The 20,155-nt window shown below is 39.6% G+C and overlaps 1 protein-coding gene across 1 annotated transcript in view; it reads right to left on the bottom strand.

The window, feature by feature from the left end:
- Window positions 1-251: 251 nt before the first annotated feature.
- Window positions 252-20,155, bottom strand: part of GLB1 (galactosidase beta 1) — a 40,610-nt gene continuing 20,706 nt past the window's right edge. Inside the window, exons 8-16 of the mRNA XM_038127576.1 lie at window positions 19,805-19,926; window positions 19,683-19,723; window positions 19,110-19,222; window positions 16,198-16,272; window positions 10,619-10,708; window positions 8,972-9,085; window positions 7,827-7,958; window positions 4,278-4,517; window positions 252-512 (exon numbers count right to left, since the gene is read on the bottom strand). Of these exons, the coding sequence (XP_037983504.1) occupies window positions 252-512; window positions 4,278-4,517; window positions 7,827-7,958; window positions 8,972-9,085; window positions 10,619-10,708; window positions 16,198-16,272; window positions 19,110-19,222; window positions 19,683-19,723; window positions 19,805-19,926 (1,188 nt within the window). The remainder of the gene's footprint in view (window positions 513-4,277; window positions 4,518-7,826; window positions 7,959-8,971; window positions 9,086-10,618; window positions 10,709-16,197; window positions 16,273-19,109; window positions 19,223-19,682; window positions 19,724-19,804; window positions 19,927-20,155) is intronic.

Raw genomic sequence — 20,155 nt, 5'->3', positions numbered from 1 at the left:
GATGGAAACATTATCTTCCAGTTGAGTTCAATTTCACAGTCCAAGGCAAATTTCAAAGCTCCAGCTTTTATTTTTAAAAAGAAATTCAATATTTAACTGAGAGATTTAAAAAAAAATAGGTCCTTGAAGAATTTAAGAAGTTGCCTCACCTAAACAACTTCCCTTTTTCAAAGACCCTGTGTTACACAGTATGCTTTTAGGGAAAGAGAAGGAAAGGGTGGAGGGTGGAAGATAAAGAAATACTCAAATCATTATAGATGCCTCGTCCACATTTCTCTAACAAAGAGTGGGGGTTTATCAGTTTCATGCAGTAGGGTTGCATTGATATTAGGTTCGTCTACAAATTCTATTTCGCACGCCTGGACGCTGCAAGGAGAGCGCTCCAGCTCCAACACCGTTATGTTGTTTGGTACCGAGGCAACAAGTACATTCCTTGGAACATAAAGAGTCAGCTGAGGACCACGGGCTGGCCAGTAGCGACCAAGATTAAAGCCATTGATCCAAATTTGCCCCTGTTAAGAGAGAAGGAAAAAAACCAATATTTTAATAATCTGTCAGAAGTGAAATGGCAAAATAGACTTAAGCATAACATTCTTGATATAGTAACTGAACTCGCTTCACCTTTCAGTTTGATTGAACACAAGGATAGAAAATCTGTTCAAGAAAATGCTAATGACAATCAAGAACCTAAATTCCCTGAGCAGTTAAAGCCATTGCTAATATTTAAAAAGAAAGTGGTAAAATACTGCAGTAATTCCAAATATGACAATAATTAGAAAAACAACTGCAGGCTCCTTGCACTGGTTTTTGCCCCAAGTTTAAGACCAAAACAAATCCAAAAACTGTATTTGCTTGAAGCTAATTCTTAAAAGGAGAATGAAGTCACAGAAGAAAAAAGCAGATCATAAGGCTCTTATAGTTCTCTGTACAAGTATAAGACTGCACCACCTTGGTAGTCCCTGCTCTGTGATTTTGAGATCACAAGACACAAGATACAGCTTGTCTAGACACGTGAAACTCAGATCTCTCTTTTACTTGTAATAGCTTGGTCAACAAAAGTACTTGTGAAATCACACTGCAATAAACTACTGTTGTAGTTACAAACAACCATTAAAAGCCTTGGGATCTCCTAGTATTATTTTAAGTACAATGAAATTGTGGCATACAAATTTTTAAAATTGCTTTTTATAATTGAGGTTGTCAGAACCCCTAGCTCAAAATACTGTACTAACATCATAAGTACCTTAAATTCAAAAGAATAAAATAAATGGGCAAGGAAAAAAGGAAAAAAGTTAAAACACTAATTTATCTATAGACACACTGAAGTGACATAAATGCAGATTTTTCCAAAAGTCCATAAATTGGCAAGCTGCAGAATGTTGAGTAAAACTGTAAACTGACTCCTGCTGAGTTGAGCTGAGTCTTGGTTCTTAAGCAAGACAGAGGGAGGATATACTGCTGATTTGCATAAATAATATGCTTTTATTCAAAGTGTCCTTTCATTGTATATCAAACAAGAGTTTAGTGTCAAGAAGAGGGATGGAAACAGATAACTTCATCCCTGTTTCTCCCTCTTGCTTTGGCCTTTGGTAATCAAAACATAGAGGAAAACCAGACTCAGGGCAGGGATGTACACTGATAAACATAATAAAATTGTCTGAATCAGTGGAAAGTAGGACTTTTACTGCATTCAGTGATTTCTAAAGTTGTCTGCAATAGCTGAAATCAGAATATTTTAACACATTTTACAGAAGCACAAATGTAATACAACAAGTATTGCCGTTCAAGCTGCTTTAGTGGTATTTTTCTAGTGTTTCTTTCTTCAGGTATTTATGAAAACAAATTTTATGAAACTCACAAGAGAAACTTTTTAAGGAGTTAAGTAACATACAAATGCAGTTCTTCATTTCACCTCTGTATCCACTTCCGTGGTATACGATCCTATCTTGCACTGATCTGCCAAGGTGTCAATAAACCTTGACCTCAAATGCTTTTTTTTAAAAATCAAGTTTATCTTGATTCAAACACACTACTTTCTGTAGTAGGTTAAGAAGAAAACATGGCAGGAATGCAAACCCCCCACACACAAGATGGATGAGTGAGTGTACCCACTAGACAGTGGCCCTCCTCTCACAGAGAATGACAGTAATCTGTGGGAAGTAGGTGTTTAGTGTGGGAATCAACTGCACTAGAGTTCTGAGGCAGGAGATATGATCAGACAGGTCTCTGTTTCTGATCTGAATCAGTCACTGGTTGTAACTTCTTTTTCCAGTAAAGCTAAGAACTTAAATTTCTCAACTCCAAAGACTTAAAGAGAACTTGCAGTTTCTAAAGACTCCACACTCAGGAATTTGTGTGCACCAAACAAGCAAATTATGGCATTATATCTACTAATAAATATGCCCTAGACAAAATAAAATAGGAAGGAACTTCATCTTCACTAGCAAGATTTCCTTTATCAGGGACAGCAAATATAGCCCTTGATTCCACAGACAACAAGAACAGTTCTGACTCCAAATCCTCTTTTCTTTCGAAGAAAAAAAAAAAGGTCCAATAAATCTAAATATTAACCCAGTGGCATGTATGCTTAAGGGTATCATGATTCCTCATGTGAGGGTGAAGTAAGTTTTATTACTACTGAAGGGTTTAAAAAGCACTGAAGGCAAGATAGGTACAACACAGGTCATGACTGTTAATACTGCACCTTTCCTTCCAGGCTGTCCCTCATGCTATATTCCTTGCTTTTGCAAAGGCAGAACCATCATTAGGACTTTAAGTTTTCTTGGTAAGTGCTGCTTCTGTGGTTTTTCAACAACTCAGACAGGTGAATTTTAACCCGTTAAGAATCCCAGTCCACATTTAAGCAATTTACACAGTGCCATGCAAGGAACTAAGGCCCACACACAGTGACTGGAATTTATACCCATCTACCTTAAAGGCATTGGCTCATTTGTAAAGTTATCCAAAAGTCTCAGTTTCCAGGTATCTTACTTAAAACTCTCATCCAATCCATATTGAAGGATAAATTCAACAGCCAAATTTAAGTTTATCTGGAATCTCTCCCCAGGACTGCTTTACAGGGTATACAAACTACATAAAACAGAGGTTTCCATAGATCAGAGGAAAAGATTTCCACCAGTACCTAAGAATTCTTGGACTACCTTGCCATTTTAAATATGGCAGTTTGCCAACTGGCAGGTATGGCCACCTCGCTTACTGAAGAAGATTTATGACTGATGGGGTCACAGAATTTACTAAAAAGGTCTAAGATTCCAGTTGCCATGAAAATACAAGCTATTTTTTCAATTTTATTCAGTGATTGTGTGAAATGCACATATATAGGAACAGGGACCAAGTCAGACTTCCTCATCTAAGCTCCGTGTCAGCAACACCAAGAGCATGCAATGAATCACAGCCTTCTGCATATTGTAGAGTGCTTTAACCACTACAATATTGGCAGTGGAGACAGATCAAAAGCAGCTCCTTCTCCCACTTTATTTTAATAGCAATAAATTAATTGTTTCAGAAAAGAACAATTTTCTAAAGCCTGGACTTAAACACTTAGGCTTCCAAGAGAGTAGCACTTCAGTGCACACACTCTGCTCCCTGTGCCTCCCACCAGGAGCAGCTGAGCTGCTCCTCACCCATCCTGCATGCTGGTGGTTTCAGACATGGCACTGTGAAAACACACTCCTTCCTGCTCTAGCTACACTCCAACCCTGTGAGAAATTCCCACTGGCAAAGATCTGCCCACAAGCTTCTCACAGCAGTGCTCCCTGATCCATTCAGTCCAGGTACAGGCAACCTTCTCCATGCATTAGATCCGTATCTGTGGCACACCACCAGCCAGAGTCAAACACTCTTTATGCTTTGCAACAAGATCCATAGTTCCTAACACAGCACCTCAAATATGATCCAAAAAAAAAAACCCAGCACAACCAAATTCAAGACTTCTAAACAGCCTGACAGTTAATCTTTCTCACTGTTGAAAAACTTGGGTGGATTGGTTCAGTTGTTTTGGTTGGGGTATTTTTTGTGATGCTCCACTTTCTACATCAACACCACGTATTTTTGGAATATGTTTCCCTTTTCTTAATGTTTTGTCCCCAGATTTACATAAAGCAAAGGATCTATTTCTTAGTAATTTAAATAAATTTGACACACCCACCTCTATGACCAACTTCTACCCATCTAAGAGAGGTGGACTTTGATTGTCCATAGAAGTTTCAGTAGCTTTCTAAGTGGACTTTGAGGTTTTTACAGCAAAAAACTTGTACCTTTGTCCAACCAGGAAAATTGACATAGGTGTCTTGTGGCAAGTCTGGAATCCCTCCAGGAATTGAAAGAGTACCAGTGTAAAATGTAGGTACTTCATAATTCAGTGCTTTGACAGCCGATGTCTTCTGGTGATGAAGGAGATAAATAATGTCATAGTTCACTGCTCCATCTATGTCTAGAGGATAGATTTCCCATCCAACAAGTATATCTTGAGCAAGAGTTAAATTTGAAACTAGACCCTAAGAGGAAGAAAAAGAAAAACAACACAAAAATATATTTAACTGATGTTATTAAGTTATTTGCGTGTAACTATAAATCAGTCACAAATAAAAACTGAATCAAAGTAACAGCTGGCTGCCAATCTGTGTACAAAAAAACCACCAAGCATATGGTCTTCACCAAGTTATAAGCTTTGCTTAAAAATAAAGGGCTTCCTTTATTCTCTGTGAAAGATCTGTTCCTCTTCAGAGTTTCAGGCTTTCATTAAAACACGAGGTTTTTTTTCAAATTCTTTTCCTGTAACTGGAAAAATTTTTGTTTTGCTTTTACATGGACATGATTCCAAAACCTGAGGCTTAATAAAAAGGAGAAGCAACATTAAATGGCATTAAGCCTGAGATATCATCACTTGGTAACACTGAGTCACTAACCCAAGACATTAACTTGCGCAATAGCAGAGAAAGTGGTACTTACTTCCCACAAATCTTCTCCAGATAAGATACAGGATAATAAAATCAATGCACGTGCCCAATTCAGTGAAATACTTTCAGCTTACAGCCAGCTTCAAGCCCATGGAATCCCATCTCATTTCTAGGGGACTGTGTACACAGTGGTTCACAGCACACCAGGGTGCTTGCACACTAAATGACAAAGCAACGTAAGGTCATAATTTAAGAAGAATGAAAAGAACATGAAGCTACCCCTGCACACACCTTAATTTTGTTACAGTAATTGTTCCTAAAGCAGTGTTTCAGTGCAATGCAAGGGGTTGGTTTTAAGTGCTTGAATAGACCCTGCATAGAAGCTGATTTTCACAGCTGGTGCAACACAAGTTATGTCGCAAACATCACATGTCAAACAGGAACAAGCAAAACCACAGTTTCCATGGCTTTGGACAGCTGATACTATGTTGTGTGTCTGCTGTGATATCTTATAAGCGTTGCACCGTCTCCAAAAGGCTCACCATCTGTACGAGCACTAAGTGGTTTTCTCTTCCTTTACCTAATGTCCACTTTACAGAACAGGAGCTTATTTTGCTTATGTCAAAATAAAATATCTGCAAGTGTCAAAAGTTAAGTGACAAAACTTTTCTATACAACCTAGACTCTACTCTGTCTAGCAATCAATTGAAGTAATGCAACATAACTTTAGCCTGAAGTTTCTAACCTTCCTCCCTAAGCTCATCTGTAGGCACAATGAACAGAGTGATTTTTCAAATTATATTAAGTATCTACCAAACATTCTTACTGAGGTCTGCATAAGAATACACATTCAATGATCCTTATCTGGAGAAGATTTGTAGGATGTAAATACCACTTTCTCTGCTATTGTGCAGTTTCTCTGCTATTGTGCAGAGATAATGTCTTGGGCTAGTGACTCAGTGTACCAAGATGTGGATATAAATTTTCCGAGTAAAACTGAGATATAGGTGGCAGTGTTCATGTGAAAAGACACATAAAATAACAGAAACCACACTCTTCCTTCCTTTGTGTCTTTTAACAACATGACTTAGATCAACAGGATGTTTTAAAGCCAAAATCCTTTCAAGATTCCTTCCCAAAAGCTAGATGCCTAGTTCCATTTCAAGTTCAAAAAAGTGATAAAACTCCAGCCAAACAAACCCCTGAAAACCTATCCTCTTTGCTAAAAAATGCAAGGCTTCACAAGACAGGAACCTCTTTCCCTAACTGGATTTTCAGAAGCACATGGATTTTTAAAACTCAAGGTATGATTACACCCAGTTTTCAAAATCAACATGAAGAAGAGCATGAGGGATGGAGTCTACAGAAAGAAGCAATGCACATAGTCCAAAGCTACCCAAAGAAGGCTGGCTTTTCTACACAGAAAGATCCTGCTTTTAGAGGATTATTTTCACCATGGCCACGTCTCTTAAACCTGCTTTCACTCTTATATGGTTAAAAGGTATAAGTGTGAATTTCAGCTCAACCACAGCAATTGAGCACCTTAATCCAACCTCTAAACCTCTATTCTCTTACCTTAATTTAACACTAAGCATACAGCTTTCCTTATCATCTAGCCTGTTAATAAATAAATAAATAAAAGCAATGTCTCTGCTGCCTGAGCATGAAGGCAAAACACTGGGGTACCAGCTTCCTTCCCCTACTGCTGGCACCACTGCTACCTACTGCATCCTAATAATACCAAAAATAAAAAAAAAAAAAAAGGCATGCTGTGAACTCTACACAGCACAAATATAATACAAGACTCACCTCTAAAGCACTCCTGTCTTTTATTGACTGTTATGCAGCACTGGGGATCCCATTAAGTCTAAAACCAGAAAAGTTTACTTTTTGCCCCTGCCCTTCCTAGTGCTACCTTAGTGGTACCTCCGTGGTATGGGGTTTACATGGCAAGGGTTTGTTGGCAAGGGGAGCTGCAGTGGGAACTTTTCTGAGAAGATGTCAAAAGCTGCCCCATGTTAGACAAAGACAGTTCCAGCTGACTCTGGAACAGACCTATGGCTGAACCCATCAGTGATTCTGGGAGCATCTCTCTGATGACATATTTAAAAATAAATTGAGTTTCCCCAAGTTGAGTTTGTTTTGATCATGACAGAAATTTCTGAGCGATTCCCTTGTCCTTATCTTGAACCACAAACTCTTCATTGTATTTTCTCCCCCTCTCCTGTTGGTGAAGGAGGAGTGACAGAATGAGCACAGCCAAGGTCAACCCACCACAGCCACTTATGCGTGGAGGTGACAGTCCTGAAGTGTAGCACACACCCAGAAGCACAGGCAAGCTCTGTGATATTAGTAACACCTGCTCAGTTTGGGTGAACTGTCACTTTTGCATGCTGAAGTGCTCATGGACAGCCTTTCCCAGCCACACTCAGAGTACTGCAAGAGCACACTGCTGACAAATGAAATGGGACAACAAGAAAGATACAACAGGGTATTTACGTACACATATATACATCCCCCCAGCCTCCAAAAGCAATCCCAGGATTCACAAGCCTCAAAGTGCAATCAAGTTTTGGACCAATTTCCAACCCATTTTTGGAGCTGATAGAAACAATTTTAATATTGTTATTTATAAACTCATCTGAACTGGAAAATCTTGTGGGTGGCACTTTAGCTGACAATGTAAGTGAACAAACAAAGTTTAAAAGATGTCTAGCAACTTTTAATTTCACATTGATTTTGGTGTCTGGAAAACTCAGATGGGAACTACTGACTAGTTATATTTCAGGTAAAATTACAGCTGTCTAATCCTGACCTTTTTGCTCTTCCTAATTCCCTACTTTCTTTTTAACCTGTGGAAAACACGAAAAGCTATCAAAATCCAATAACTCAACAGATTTTACTTACCTTAAAGTCATTATTGTATCTACCAAAGTTGACTCGACCCATATTCTCTACCAAGATGTCCAGATTTGCTCCAGCCTGCCCAGTTATATTTATCTTAAGTGATTTGTCCCTTTCAAGGATACCCTGAGGTACCTATATGAATTGCAACAAGAAGAAGAAAACAATAACCACTGAAAACCAAGAATGCCCTGTTACTTATTTTTTCAACTTGCATCAAAAGATTAAAAGTGACAAAGAAAAAAAAGAAAAAGAAAATCCCTTTCCTCTCCACCTCCTGCATGTGAGCACAAGCATACACAAAGGGCTTTTACATCAATATTCACATTGCAGTACATCAGCTGGATGTCATAGTGGGTTTTGATGCATCTGATTCACAAAAGCAAGTTCCCAAATTTAGTCCAGTGACTGAAAAGATTTTGGCAATATCAGTGATTTAATCATTGGCTTCATCTTCCAATTATGTGTGCAACAATATTTACTTTTATTTATTCCTATTCCCACAACACAATGAAAGATGAGCTTGATCTGGACACAAAGGTGATGAGAGTCAATATGCATCAAATATTAACTAAAAAATTGACTGTAAAATACATGAATTTATATTAATTCTCATTAAGCAAGGCCAAAATCCTGCTTACAGAAAGAAAGACTAAATTTACATTCTGTACAATAAACTTCTTTTTTTTTTTTTTAAACTGTGGTTACAAGCCAGTTTCATAAGGTAAGACATAGGCTCAGGCTTCCTCCTTCTTCCACCCTCAAAGGAAGAAATAAGAGAAAACTAATAAAAAAAATATTTGCATATATTGCAGAAAGCCACCAAGTACATATATCAGTAATATATTCCATAAACCTGCAAGTAAATCCATTCTCTAGGTCTTTTATTCACCGCAGTCATGAATATGTATCAACATTCAAATATGTCAAAAATGGCAAGACAATAGATAGTCATGTTGTCTGCAATACTAATTTGAACACTGGATATGCATCAAGTTTATACTGCCTTATTTTCCTTATGTGATTAACTACGATCAGGGTTGCTTTGGTGATCTGGAGAAAGAAGGAAAAAAAACCCAGTCTGCATCCTCAACTTTCATGAAGGCCACTGATGGCAAAAAATTAACACCAGCAAACAATGATTTTACCCCATCGACAGAGACATAGGCACGATCATGGACTCCGTTTAAAGGTGAAGACAGTGGCGTTGGCTCCACACAGTTCTTTGGAAGTGTAGTTCTATACAGTACATATCCAAAATACTAGGAAAAGAAAAGGGAAAAAGCCCTTTTAATGAACCAAGTAATTCTGTTGTTTCAATTCAGGTCATGAATTAAAAATATTGCACATTTCTGCCTACATGCCTGCACTGAAATGCTGACTTTCATTCATGTCAGACACCAACTATCACAGACACCATTTCAGGTTAGAGTTTATTTTGACCTTTAGGTAATGGGTGACCTTTAGGTAAACTGGCGAAAATTCTTTTATAACTCAGTTGACATAAAAACTTCTTCAAAGTTCACTTCTCAGCCAGTGCCCATAAATTGATAGATTCATCAAGTCAACATTGTCTAATTATCCATTAAATACTACATGGTTTACATCAGGAACATTTTCGAATAATTTTCACTAAGTTCCCCATCAGGAATGGAAAAAATAAGTTATTGATGCAAAGGCGACTCCGACGAGGGGAGAGAAAATGATGCATCTGACTCCAGCTTATCAGAAGGCTAATTAAGTACTTTATTACACTATATTATTCTATACATCTAAAGCTGAATCTGCCACGCACTAACTCTTGCTCACAACTGCACAGAACTGCACTCATCCCCTGACTGTCCCGTGACTGTCAGCAGACAGTCCCGACACAGACACACTCTTGGCCCTGATAGGCCAAGGGAACAAAACATCCTCACTTTGGGTAAACAATCTCCATATTGCATTCTACTTTGGCACAACACAGGCACTACAAACGAGATAAGAATTGTGTTTTCTTTCTCTGATGTTCAGAGAATGCGAATCCCAGAAATATTATTGAGAAAAATTGTGCCCTGCTTTTCTCCGTGAGGAGAAATGTGGCAACAATAAGTCATAGTCATTCCTGAGACCTTAGCAGGCTAGAGAGTTGGGTGGAGAGGTAAATAACAAACTTCAAACAAAGGCAAGTGCAGGGCCCTGCACTTGGGGAATAATAACCCCATGCACCAGCCCAGGCTGGGGGCTGGGAAGCAGCTCTGTGAAGAAGGACCTGGGGGTCCTGGTGGACAACAAGCTGTTCCTGAGCCAGCAGTGCCCTGGGGGCTAAAGAGGGTGATGGTATCCTGGGAACATTAGGAAAAGCATGGACAGCAGGTCAAAGGAGATGAACCCGCCCCTATACTCAGCCCTGGTGAGGCCACATATGGAGTGCTGTGTTCAGTTCTGGACTCCTCAGGAAAAGAGGACACAGAACTACTGAAGCAGATCCAGCAGAGGGCTATGAAGACGATTTAAAAAAAAAAGCACCATTTAAGACCTGAAAATTAATACTTCAGAGAGGAGAGAAATCAAGGTGAATGCCGAGACAACACAGACACCTACATCCACAGGAAGAGGAAAACCTCAGGTGCAAAACAGCAGTACTATAGAATATGAAAAGGTCTCCAATGCAAAAATCCAGGATACCTTTATAATACCATTACTTGTGTGCTAGATAAAGCGTAAGACATGACATAAGAAGAGTAATACCACAGAGGATTGTTTAAATAAACTCCACAAAATTACTGCGAAGTGCCTACTGAAGGAATTCTCACCTGCTTTAGCTCAACAAAAGTCAATGGGTAAGTGCTTCTCACTGGTCCAGAACGTGACAGTCCATCAAGAACCTCCAACACAGTGCCTGCCTGCAGCACAGAAAAGGCAGATACATGAAAGTCAGTAAGTTTCAGTTGAAATATAACAGCTTGCACATCCAGCCATCAAGTCAGCTACCTCCACGCGTCCAGAAAGTTAACAAATCTTTACACCATCCTTGCAGACATTTAAAATACAATATAGCAGAGACAACTGATGAACTCTGAAAGAAACATGCCAAATGTAGAGCAGTGTTTTAATAAAAACAGATGCTCTAATTTTGCTATGCATTCATAAAAATAAAAGTGACCCTTTATTATTTAACTAGAACTACCCCAGGAGTTTCTCACAGAAGTTGTATAAAAAAACACAACTACTCTGCATGATTAATACACAGCAATATATTACCTAAATTTTGCTCAGTTACACTTGGAATCAAGCCAGGGAAAATGCCACTGATTCCTACTGAGTTACTCCGGCATCATTCTGAGCTAAGTAGGGATAAAGCTTAATTCCATCACAAGCCATCCAAGACGAATTTACCCTATTTAGTCTTAAATGATTTTAGAAACTCTAAGGCTGTAATTAAGTTGTAATGTAAGTAGCTGGACTGGTTTTAATGAGACTGGGAGCAAGGTTTAGGCTGGTCACACACATAAATATCTTGCTGAATAAGGACAGAACTTAGATAGGTACAATTAAATTGCCTTTAATTGCCATTATGGAATATTCTACCCATCTATGATTCTCTCTCAAACACCATCATCAGTTTTAGGTTAGTTAAAATGCAGACAATATGCCTAGTGTCTTAGAAACTCAAAAAATCAATTGCATGTGATTTTTCATGAAAGATGTCAGTCTGTTTCCCCAGAATTATCATCACTGTTCAGTGGTAACTACACATTAGACATTCAAATACCTCTCATATACCAGATTTAAAATCAAATGCTTAAAAAAGAAGAAAAAAAAGGTGCTTAAAGTCATGTAAAACTATACTGTAAGAGTACTCACAGCAGTACAAACTTCTGAAGGTACTTCAATAACAGAAATATTGAACCTTTGCAGAACTTACATGAAAGTTGTACTGAAATATTAGAATGTACATACAATATTTTGCAGTGATGTAAGAGAAGCCAGCATGAATTGTCTATGTACACATAATTAAGTCAGCAGTTTTGTCTGGGATACAGTTGATTTTCTTCACAGTAGTTAGCACGGGGCTGTGTTTTGGATTCTTGCTAAGACTGCTGATAACACAGGGATATTTTGGTCATTGCTGAGCAGGGCTTACACCGATTCAAAAACTTTTATGCTTCTTTCACCAGAGAGCAGGCTGGGAGTGCTAAAGAAGCTGGGAGGGAACACAGCCAGGACAGCTGACCCCCACTGACCAAAGGGATATTCTGTACCATTGGTGTCATGCTCAGCAATAAAAGCTGCAGGAAAAAGGAGAAAGGAGAGATGTTTGGCATGACAGTGTTTATCTTGCCAAGTAACCAACACACACAAATTGTTTGAAAGCCACATGATGTGGCACTCTGGAACATGGTTTAGTGAAGAACATAGTGGTGGCTGGGTTAATGCTTGGACTCAGTAACCTTAGAGATTTTTTCCAACATTTATGATTCTATAATGGAACCCTGCTTCCCTGGGGAAGGCTGAACGCCTCCCTCTGCAAAGGTAGTAGCAAATGAGCTCCTTACTTTGCTTTACTTATGTGTGCAGTTTTTGCTTACCTACTCAACTGTCTTTATCTCAACCCACAAGTTTTCACACCTCTACCTTTCTGATTCTCTCCCCCACCCTACTGGGAAAGAATGAGCGGCTGCATGGTGCTCAGCTGCCTACCAGGATCAAACCACAACAACCATATAGACACAGATCTAAGCAGACTTCTGAAATGAGCTTGTCTTAACTCTAGCTAGGAACAAGCAAGTCATAAGAAAATAAAAGGTAACACCAACACTGTCTGGAGGTTGGGTCACCCTTACTAGCCCACAGTTAAACACGTTCACTTGGGCAAGAAGACTGCTGGTCAAACACGGCTTGCAAATTTTTGATGAAAGTAGCTTGCTCTTATGTTTTCAGTTTAAAAGTTGTACCTAAAATAGCAATCATCTTTCATACAGTAAAATTTCTCAAACATTCCAGACTGCGTACATCATCCACTCCTTATCTTGTGCTCCTCCAAGGGAGCCAGTTTTGTTACAGCAATATGCAGGACTTGCCAGGCCACAGGAGAGATTTAGCTACCAGATCTTCAACAAGAGCTGTGAAGCAAGAGATGCACAAACACTGACAAAGGTAATTTATAGAATTGAACAATTCTATGGGCATTAATAGTCTTAGCCCTAGGTGGATAGCAAAACCAAAAATGAATACAAGCAGCATTAAGACATGACTGTCACTTAAATCAACTGCTAAGTGGCAATGAATGCTGCTTTGTGCTTTGCTGACCTGAGTATTAGCAGTTTGTACATGTGCCTGTTGGACTTTTTTTTTTTTCAGTCCCTGCTACCAAAGGGGCTTCTATTCTGAATTTGGGTCACCGATGATTCACTTAGGGATCGGTAAAAGGTTGTTTCTTTGAAACTTCAGTAGTTTATTTTTGTTCAGCTTTTCAGTCTTCAACGGTACATACAAAAAAAACCTTCAAGACAAGATCTAGTCTTGCTGCAAATTCCTGTTGACTGCTACTAAGTGGGCAATCAGTACCACAAGAGAAATTTACCAGTAAACTTAAAAATTACAAATATCGTCAGGATTTTTTAAAAACAACCTGTAAAACAACGGATGACTGCTAAAAGAAAAGCAATGGTTTTTTAATCCTCCAAAGCAAAGTTTTCAAAACCCAAGTGTAAAGTCAAGCACGAAAGAAAAAAGGAATGAAATAGCTCCAACAGGAATATCAACTACAGGCAGCATCCTGTTTGCTTAACCCCTTTCTAGCCCAAACACACACCTGCTACTTGCTATTGCTCGAGCTCTCCACATTTTAAGAACTGAATACTTTTCCAGAACTTATAACTCTGCAGGCTGCTGTGCTAGGGCAAGCACTTCCTTGTGACCAAGCACTTCTCAGGGCCCCCCAAGTGGTAACCAGAAACTACCACCTGCTCACAAGCCTGCAAAGCCACGTGGACACATTGCAGGAACTAAGATTCATTTACTCCCCTCTGGAAAGAATGCTTCCCAAGTTCTGGGGCTTAAGTCCTTAAAACCTATCATCTTGTTCACACTTCTTGAGCCCATCTACTGTGGTTCTGCCTTTGCTTGCCCCTGTTCCTCATCTTCAACACTTTTCTTCTGCATCTATACTACAAGATTTTTTCCATATCTCCTGCTTTCCTGCCTTTGCTCTTACATAGCAATGTCAATGTTTCCAGCATCTTTTAATAAACTGTATTTTTCCCACCCAAGAGGTTTCTTTAAAATAAATCAATAGCGAAAATGAACAATTGTCTCATCAGGGGAGTTGGTACTTAAGGACTGAACTGCCACAGAATATCTTGAGAAAAAAAAGACAGAGAACATCCTGCTCTGGTTACATGTACCTCTGTAAAGTACATCATATGACCCCTGAAATACTCCAGTCTCCTTTCTCTCATCCTTTCTTGCAAAAGTGTCAGGGGAGTTGGTTCACTGGAGTAGATTCAATGCTCTCTGCGGCAGACTGACTGCTGGACCTCAGCTGGAGAGTGAAGATCCACACAGTACCTGTGTGAGCACTGACTGTCACTGCAAATGACACAGCTAGGAAGTTTACTGTTACCAAAGCTAAGTGCTATTATTTAGAATATTCCCTCTCTGATATTCGCCAAAATACATTAAGGCTTCTTCACACAACAAGGTGCATTGGAACTGGTTCCAGCTGGAGCTAGAATGGAGATGGGAAGGCAGGTTTGGGCTAGCACAGTACAAACCCTCTGCGATTGGAGACTCGACTTGTGTTGCAGTCCAGCAAAACAAACTACTGCTGAAGCTAAGCAGTGGGTCACAGAGCAAAAGGCCACCTTCTTCACAAAAAATAGCTCCAGAGGCTCTCAGTGCTGATGGCAGTATATGCACAAGCATGACAGGAACCTTAGATCTGGCAGTTTAGACATGCTATCTGCATTCCTAAAACTGTTGTCTGGAGAGTGAAACATTTCCTCCCAAAAAATCACAAAGTGTAGAAGGGGCAGGTCAGGTCAAAGATGCAATATTTGAGCAAGTTTGGTCATCTGACTCTTGTGAGAGTCCAGCGGCACTCATTTCTTGAAGGCATGAAAGAGAAAGTTCTTCATTCTACTGAAACTGGACAGCCTTACCTGAGAGCCATGACCCATGACAAGAGGAGAGAGTCAATATCTGATAACTGGGCTGCCAAGTGCTCGCAACCAAAGACAGCAGCCACGGTGGTGGGTGTAGCGATAAGAGTCTATAATTAGTCACTACTGACAGTTCAGTGAAACCTCATATGGGAAGAAGACACTCAAAGGTTGTTGAAAGTGATACAGATCTCTTTCAACTTAACAGATGAACCACTTTTATGCAAAAAGTTCTTCTGCCCACCACTTGAGCGGAATGACTTGAAAATGCCTGCAAAGCCTTATCACTACTAAATTTTGCAATGCTTCAGCTGCAGAGATGAGATACAAGACAAACTGGAAAAATAACTGCCAAGTTGAAATTACAGAGTATGAATCAAAGCATTAGGAGTTACAGCATCCAGCACATCAATTGCAGAAATCCTCCATCTCAAAACTTGTCTGTGCCCAGCAGAAAGAATATAGCCAAGTTCAAACCTGCAGTCTCCTCTGTTGCCCATTAAACCATCCACTTCACTCACTGCAGGAACCTAGTTCTCAAATGCATCTCACAAAAAATTGTCCTTGGTCCCAAAATGATGGTGCTACGGTCAAACCCCAGATACTTGTGAGCTGACCAGCTACACCACTATTGTCAGACAGGCTGGGTTCTGAGTGCTTAGTTCTGTGTGCTTGTCCCTCAGCAGGAAACAAATTTAATTTCTCTCATCAGCTACAGATCTTGTGAGAAACTTTATCAATAAGACTTTCAAATTTATCAAAAATGTTCCACATTGAAAATTTAAATGCCTGGAATTGTTTCAAATATACATATCCACTTTTCCTTCCACTTTAGAGGCATCAGCAGCTACAGAAACACCTTGTTGTAAGTCTCATGGTAACATTCCCCCAACTACATTACTGATACATGAGTTATCTTTAACAACTATGAATCTGTTGTGTTAATAATATATTAATTTCAGTTCAGCAAAGCTTCAGGCACATACTGTATATTGTAAACACTATCTTTTTACAGCCAGGTAAGATGCCTTTGATAATTTCCTAATATGGGCATGATTCCTAACTCCCAAACTCTGCTCCCTCCTTCCTCAAAGTTTGCTTGCAAGGTTTTCCTCATTATTTTGTAGGATATCTAGAGCCTGTTGTGACACCCTCATAAATATTTTTAATAAAAAGCAAACCGAGAGCATTATGAAAAGATACACAGTGTATTACAGGCGTTAATTTACCTTCTGCAAGTGAACCTTCCCGTATGCAAATTTGGGTGTTGTTGGAGGAATGAGACCTTCTGGTAACTCCTTATACTAGAAAGAGAAGGAGAAAAAACACACACACACACACACAAGTTAAATACAAACACACTTTAACAGAATTCTCACTTTACACTTCACAGCTAACAGAATTATAACTTTGGCTAATAACCTCCCTAAAGGTTAGAGCTACATCTAGTCTTCAGATGGAGGGGTTTTTTTTTTCAAAAGAAAAAATTTGACTTGATCACATATGGTGAACAATTTTTAATAACCATTCAACATTATGTAAAGGTAAAAATGAACATAATGAACAAAGTGAACTACCAAAATTCCCAATGCCCTTGGAGCCCTCCTGTGGCTACAGCCTAGTTACTCTCTTCCACAGCTTTCCTGCAGTCCTCTCCCAGTTCATGGGAGCTTGAGTGAACCTTTACAAACCTGCAAGACAGTATTTCCATCTGACCCTTTGTGAGCCACACTTCCTTATAGGAATTTCTAGCCTCTTGTGCCTTTCCTTTCAGTGTTTCAATACTCCACCACCACCACCTGCTACTGCATTACTGCCTGGGCTGGGGTCATTGAGAAACAGGCCTGGAGACCACAGCTCCATGAACCCCTGAAGTCCCATCTTTAGCTTCTCTCTGTTCCTGTTCTAGACAACTGTTCAGTCACTCACAGGGAAACATGACAAAGAAATGCTCTGACCACCCATCTCCTTCTGGTTGCTTCTTGTCCTATACTTTTAAGAATAACCACCAGAAACCAGCAGAGAGAAGGGATGAAGGTCCTCCACTCACTCACTACTTTCCTGGACACCTTTGAGATGTGGCAGACCAGACAGTGGCTTTCTGCCCAGTACCTTGGCCTTCTCCTTTCTGTGCCTACAATCTTCTTTTCTCCTTGCCATCATCCCCTTCTCTCCCTCCTGCCATTATTTAATAGCCACTCTTCCCATCTGTTCTTTCATTAACTAGACATGGCCTGTCTGCATATTAGAGAAAAAACTGCAGATGAGATACCCATATGAACAAGCAATCCAAGCCTACATTCTAATAAATACATATAAAAGACCAACCTTGTGAAGAGTGTCTCTATCTGCAAATTTGGTGACTTTGGAGTGCTTACCTTGTCAGGGTTTTTTTAAAATAAATTTGATTAGGGGCTGAGAGGGTTTTTGGTTTAGCTGGAGGCTTTGTGTCTTGTTTTTAACAGACCACAGCAATTAATTCCCAATGCTACCCTGTCAAGTGTCAGTTATGGATGGATGAAAGCCTGATTTACATTTCCAGTAAGAAGTTAATTTCTTCTCCTTTGTATTGGAACACAATCAAGATACCCAGATTTAAAGAAAACAAAAGTTGTATTCATCGAAGAGGAGAAACCAAAAGCAGGAAATTTCAGCCCCAATGGTAAAAATTAAAAGAATGCGTCACCAATTGAAAGAAACTGTCAACTGAAATTCTTCATTACATTTTTTAACTAATGGAAGCTGTAAAGGAAGACTTTAATGTTATTCTTGTAGCACAGCTAACATGTTGAACACGGTCATGTTACAGGTAACTTTATTTTCTTTCATCAGCTTCACCTCAAACTGCAACTGAGTAGATCAATTGTTACAGGCTTAGAATCCACAGCAGTGACAGGAAAACTTCACTGAAAATCTATGGACAGGCAAAGTAAGAAACAAACCAACCAAAAAATGACACATGTGGTTATAGTGAACATTTCACATCTTATCAAGACTCTCTCACTGTACTAGAACACTACTTACATCTCAGAGAGGGGTCTTTCACCTTGAAGAAAACAACTCAAAATCAGGAAGTTTGTGGATTTCTCTGGTGAGAAAAGCTGTATCAAGACAAGAAACTCCCCTTGGAAAGGCCATCAAAATTATCCCATCAATTTATCCCATCAGGCTTAGGGATAATGGTGAAATTGAAAAAAAAAATCCACAGCAGGCCTTCCACAGTTAAAGAGATAAAGGCATTCTCAACCCTAGAGAAAGTGTAGTACACTTTTGGGAGATCTACTCTCAGAATAAAAATGTCTTCTAGTGAATAGGAATGTTGCTGGTATGCAACAGGATAGTGACTACAAGCCTGACTGAGCCTTGGGGTTCACATGGAACTGGTTTTTAAGCCTCATCTGAACGGCCTCCAATGCAAGGCTATTCAAAACCCAGACACAGGTTCCATGTTCTACTTCAATCTCCATTTGTGGGGACACTGCACATTTTTACAGCAACCCAAAGCTGGTCCCACCCACTAGCTGCAGTTTGTGAAAACACAAAACCAAGATGTGTTCTTTTGAGTAAGCCTGGTCTTTCTCAGAGGCCCAAAACCTCAACATGAAGTTTGGGACAGACAGACAAAGCACTAAACTGCAGCACAGATTGGGCTGACATCAGGTCATCAGCCTAAGCTGACTGAATGGCTGACTGATGCTGCAAGGAAAAAGCTCTGTACACTCCTCCTTCCATCTCTACTCCCAGCCAAACCTTTCCCATCTCCCTCTGCTCCCTTTGTGGCAGCACTGGCTCTCATCCTACTGAGTGAGCTGATTCACCTTACTGACCTTGAGAGAAAACAAATATAGAAAAAAAGGAGAGCTGAACCATGTCAGCATCAGACCTACACCCACATCCTCTCTTCCAAAGGGAAGGAGGAAGCCACTGGGACAGAAAGAATAGCTAGAGAGGTGCAAGATCTTTTGCTTTTTGTAACGAGAAGCAGTTAAGTTGGCCTAATTGTCTTGTTCCATTTCACTTCCCCCAACTGCAGAAAACAGTACGCTGAGGAGTAAATTACACCAACAGAAAAACAAGAGAGTTTGGAGTACACCAGGAATACTTCAAAGAACCATTCTAAAAATATCCTGGGGACACTCACCATACCAATGACTTTTCTCAAGGCAAAATACTTTTCTGTCAGATCTCCCGCCTCGCTCAGGGGAGCATCATAGTCATAACTAGTGGGCTGAGGCATATAAGGCATATTAGCACCTAGGGGAGGAGGAAAAAAGAAAAAGCAATAAAACAGTGGAAGAGATTTTTTTTTTCCAAAGGTATCAACTGTCAGAATTCTTTCCGATTACAGACAGATTCTGCTACATTTTTAGATTCAGCGTAGGCCTTGATGTTTGGGATTTGGCATAAAAAACTGTTCCTGAAGGAGGATAATGTCCTTGTGATCTTACACCACTCCGTGAAACATTCTGAAGAGAAACACATTTATCTGTGTTCCAGCTGTTTCACAGCACCAAGTGAAGCAGAAGTAGCCTTGTAAAAGACAAATACCATGTGGGTTTGGTACAACATGTTGGCAATAAACAAAGAACAGCTAGTGCAGTCATGTCTTTTGCCATGTGCAAGTAGGCAAAATTTATTCTTTCACAAAATATATTACTACCTAATTCATAAACAGCTCCCCTCCACCGTTAGTATAATTTAAATAATTTCTTACCATTCCAATAGGCAAAGTTAGTCCCACCTATAAACATGTACCTAAAAAGAAAGAAAATCAGGTTTTGCTGAACTGGGAAAAGAAATCCCCCCAAAATTAAGCTCTGTTGAACGCACACTTACAGGTTAACGTTAGCACCACGTGCCAGGATTTCATTAAGTGTTTTAGCTATAGTTTGTGCGGGCACAACAGAATGACGGTGCCCCCAGTGATCCAACCATCCAGTATAAAACTCAGAATTAACCTGAAAGGAGGAAGGGCAAAAGAGGAAGGGAAAACATGAAGAGGGAACAAGAACAGAATGTAATGTGAATTAAGGTTCCTAACTGTAAGAGGGAAGGAAAAAAAGGCACCTTGACTAATTTGTGTCAGTTTTAAGCTACTATAAATACAGCAAAGTACATACTAGATCAGTCCTTTTCAGCAGACTACAGGTCAAAGGAATTAAAGGATTGTTTCAATCATTTTATAGG

Source organism: Motacilla alba, chromosome 2 (genome assembly GCF_015832195.1).
Source record: "Motacilla alba alba isolate MOTALB_02 chromosome 2, Motacilla_alba_V1.0_pri, whole genome shotgun sequence".
Taxonomy (NCBI): domain Eukaryota; kingdom Metazoa; phylum Chordata; class Aves; order Passeriformes; family Motacillidae; genus Motacilla; species Motacilla alba.
This window is presented reverse-complemented; position numbering and strand designations above follow the sequence as displayed.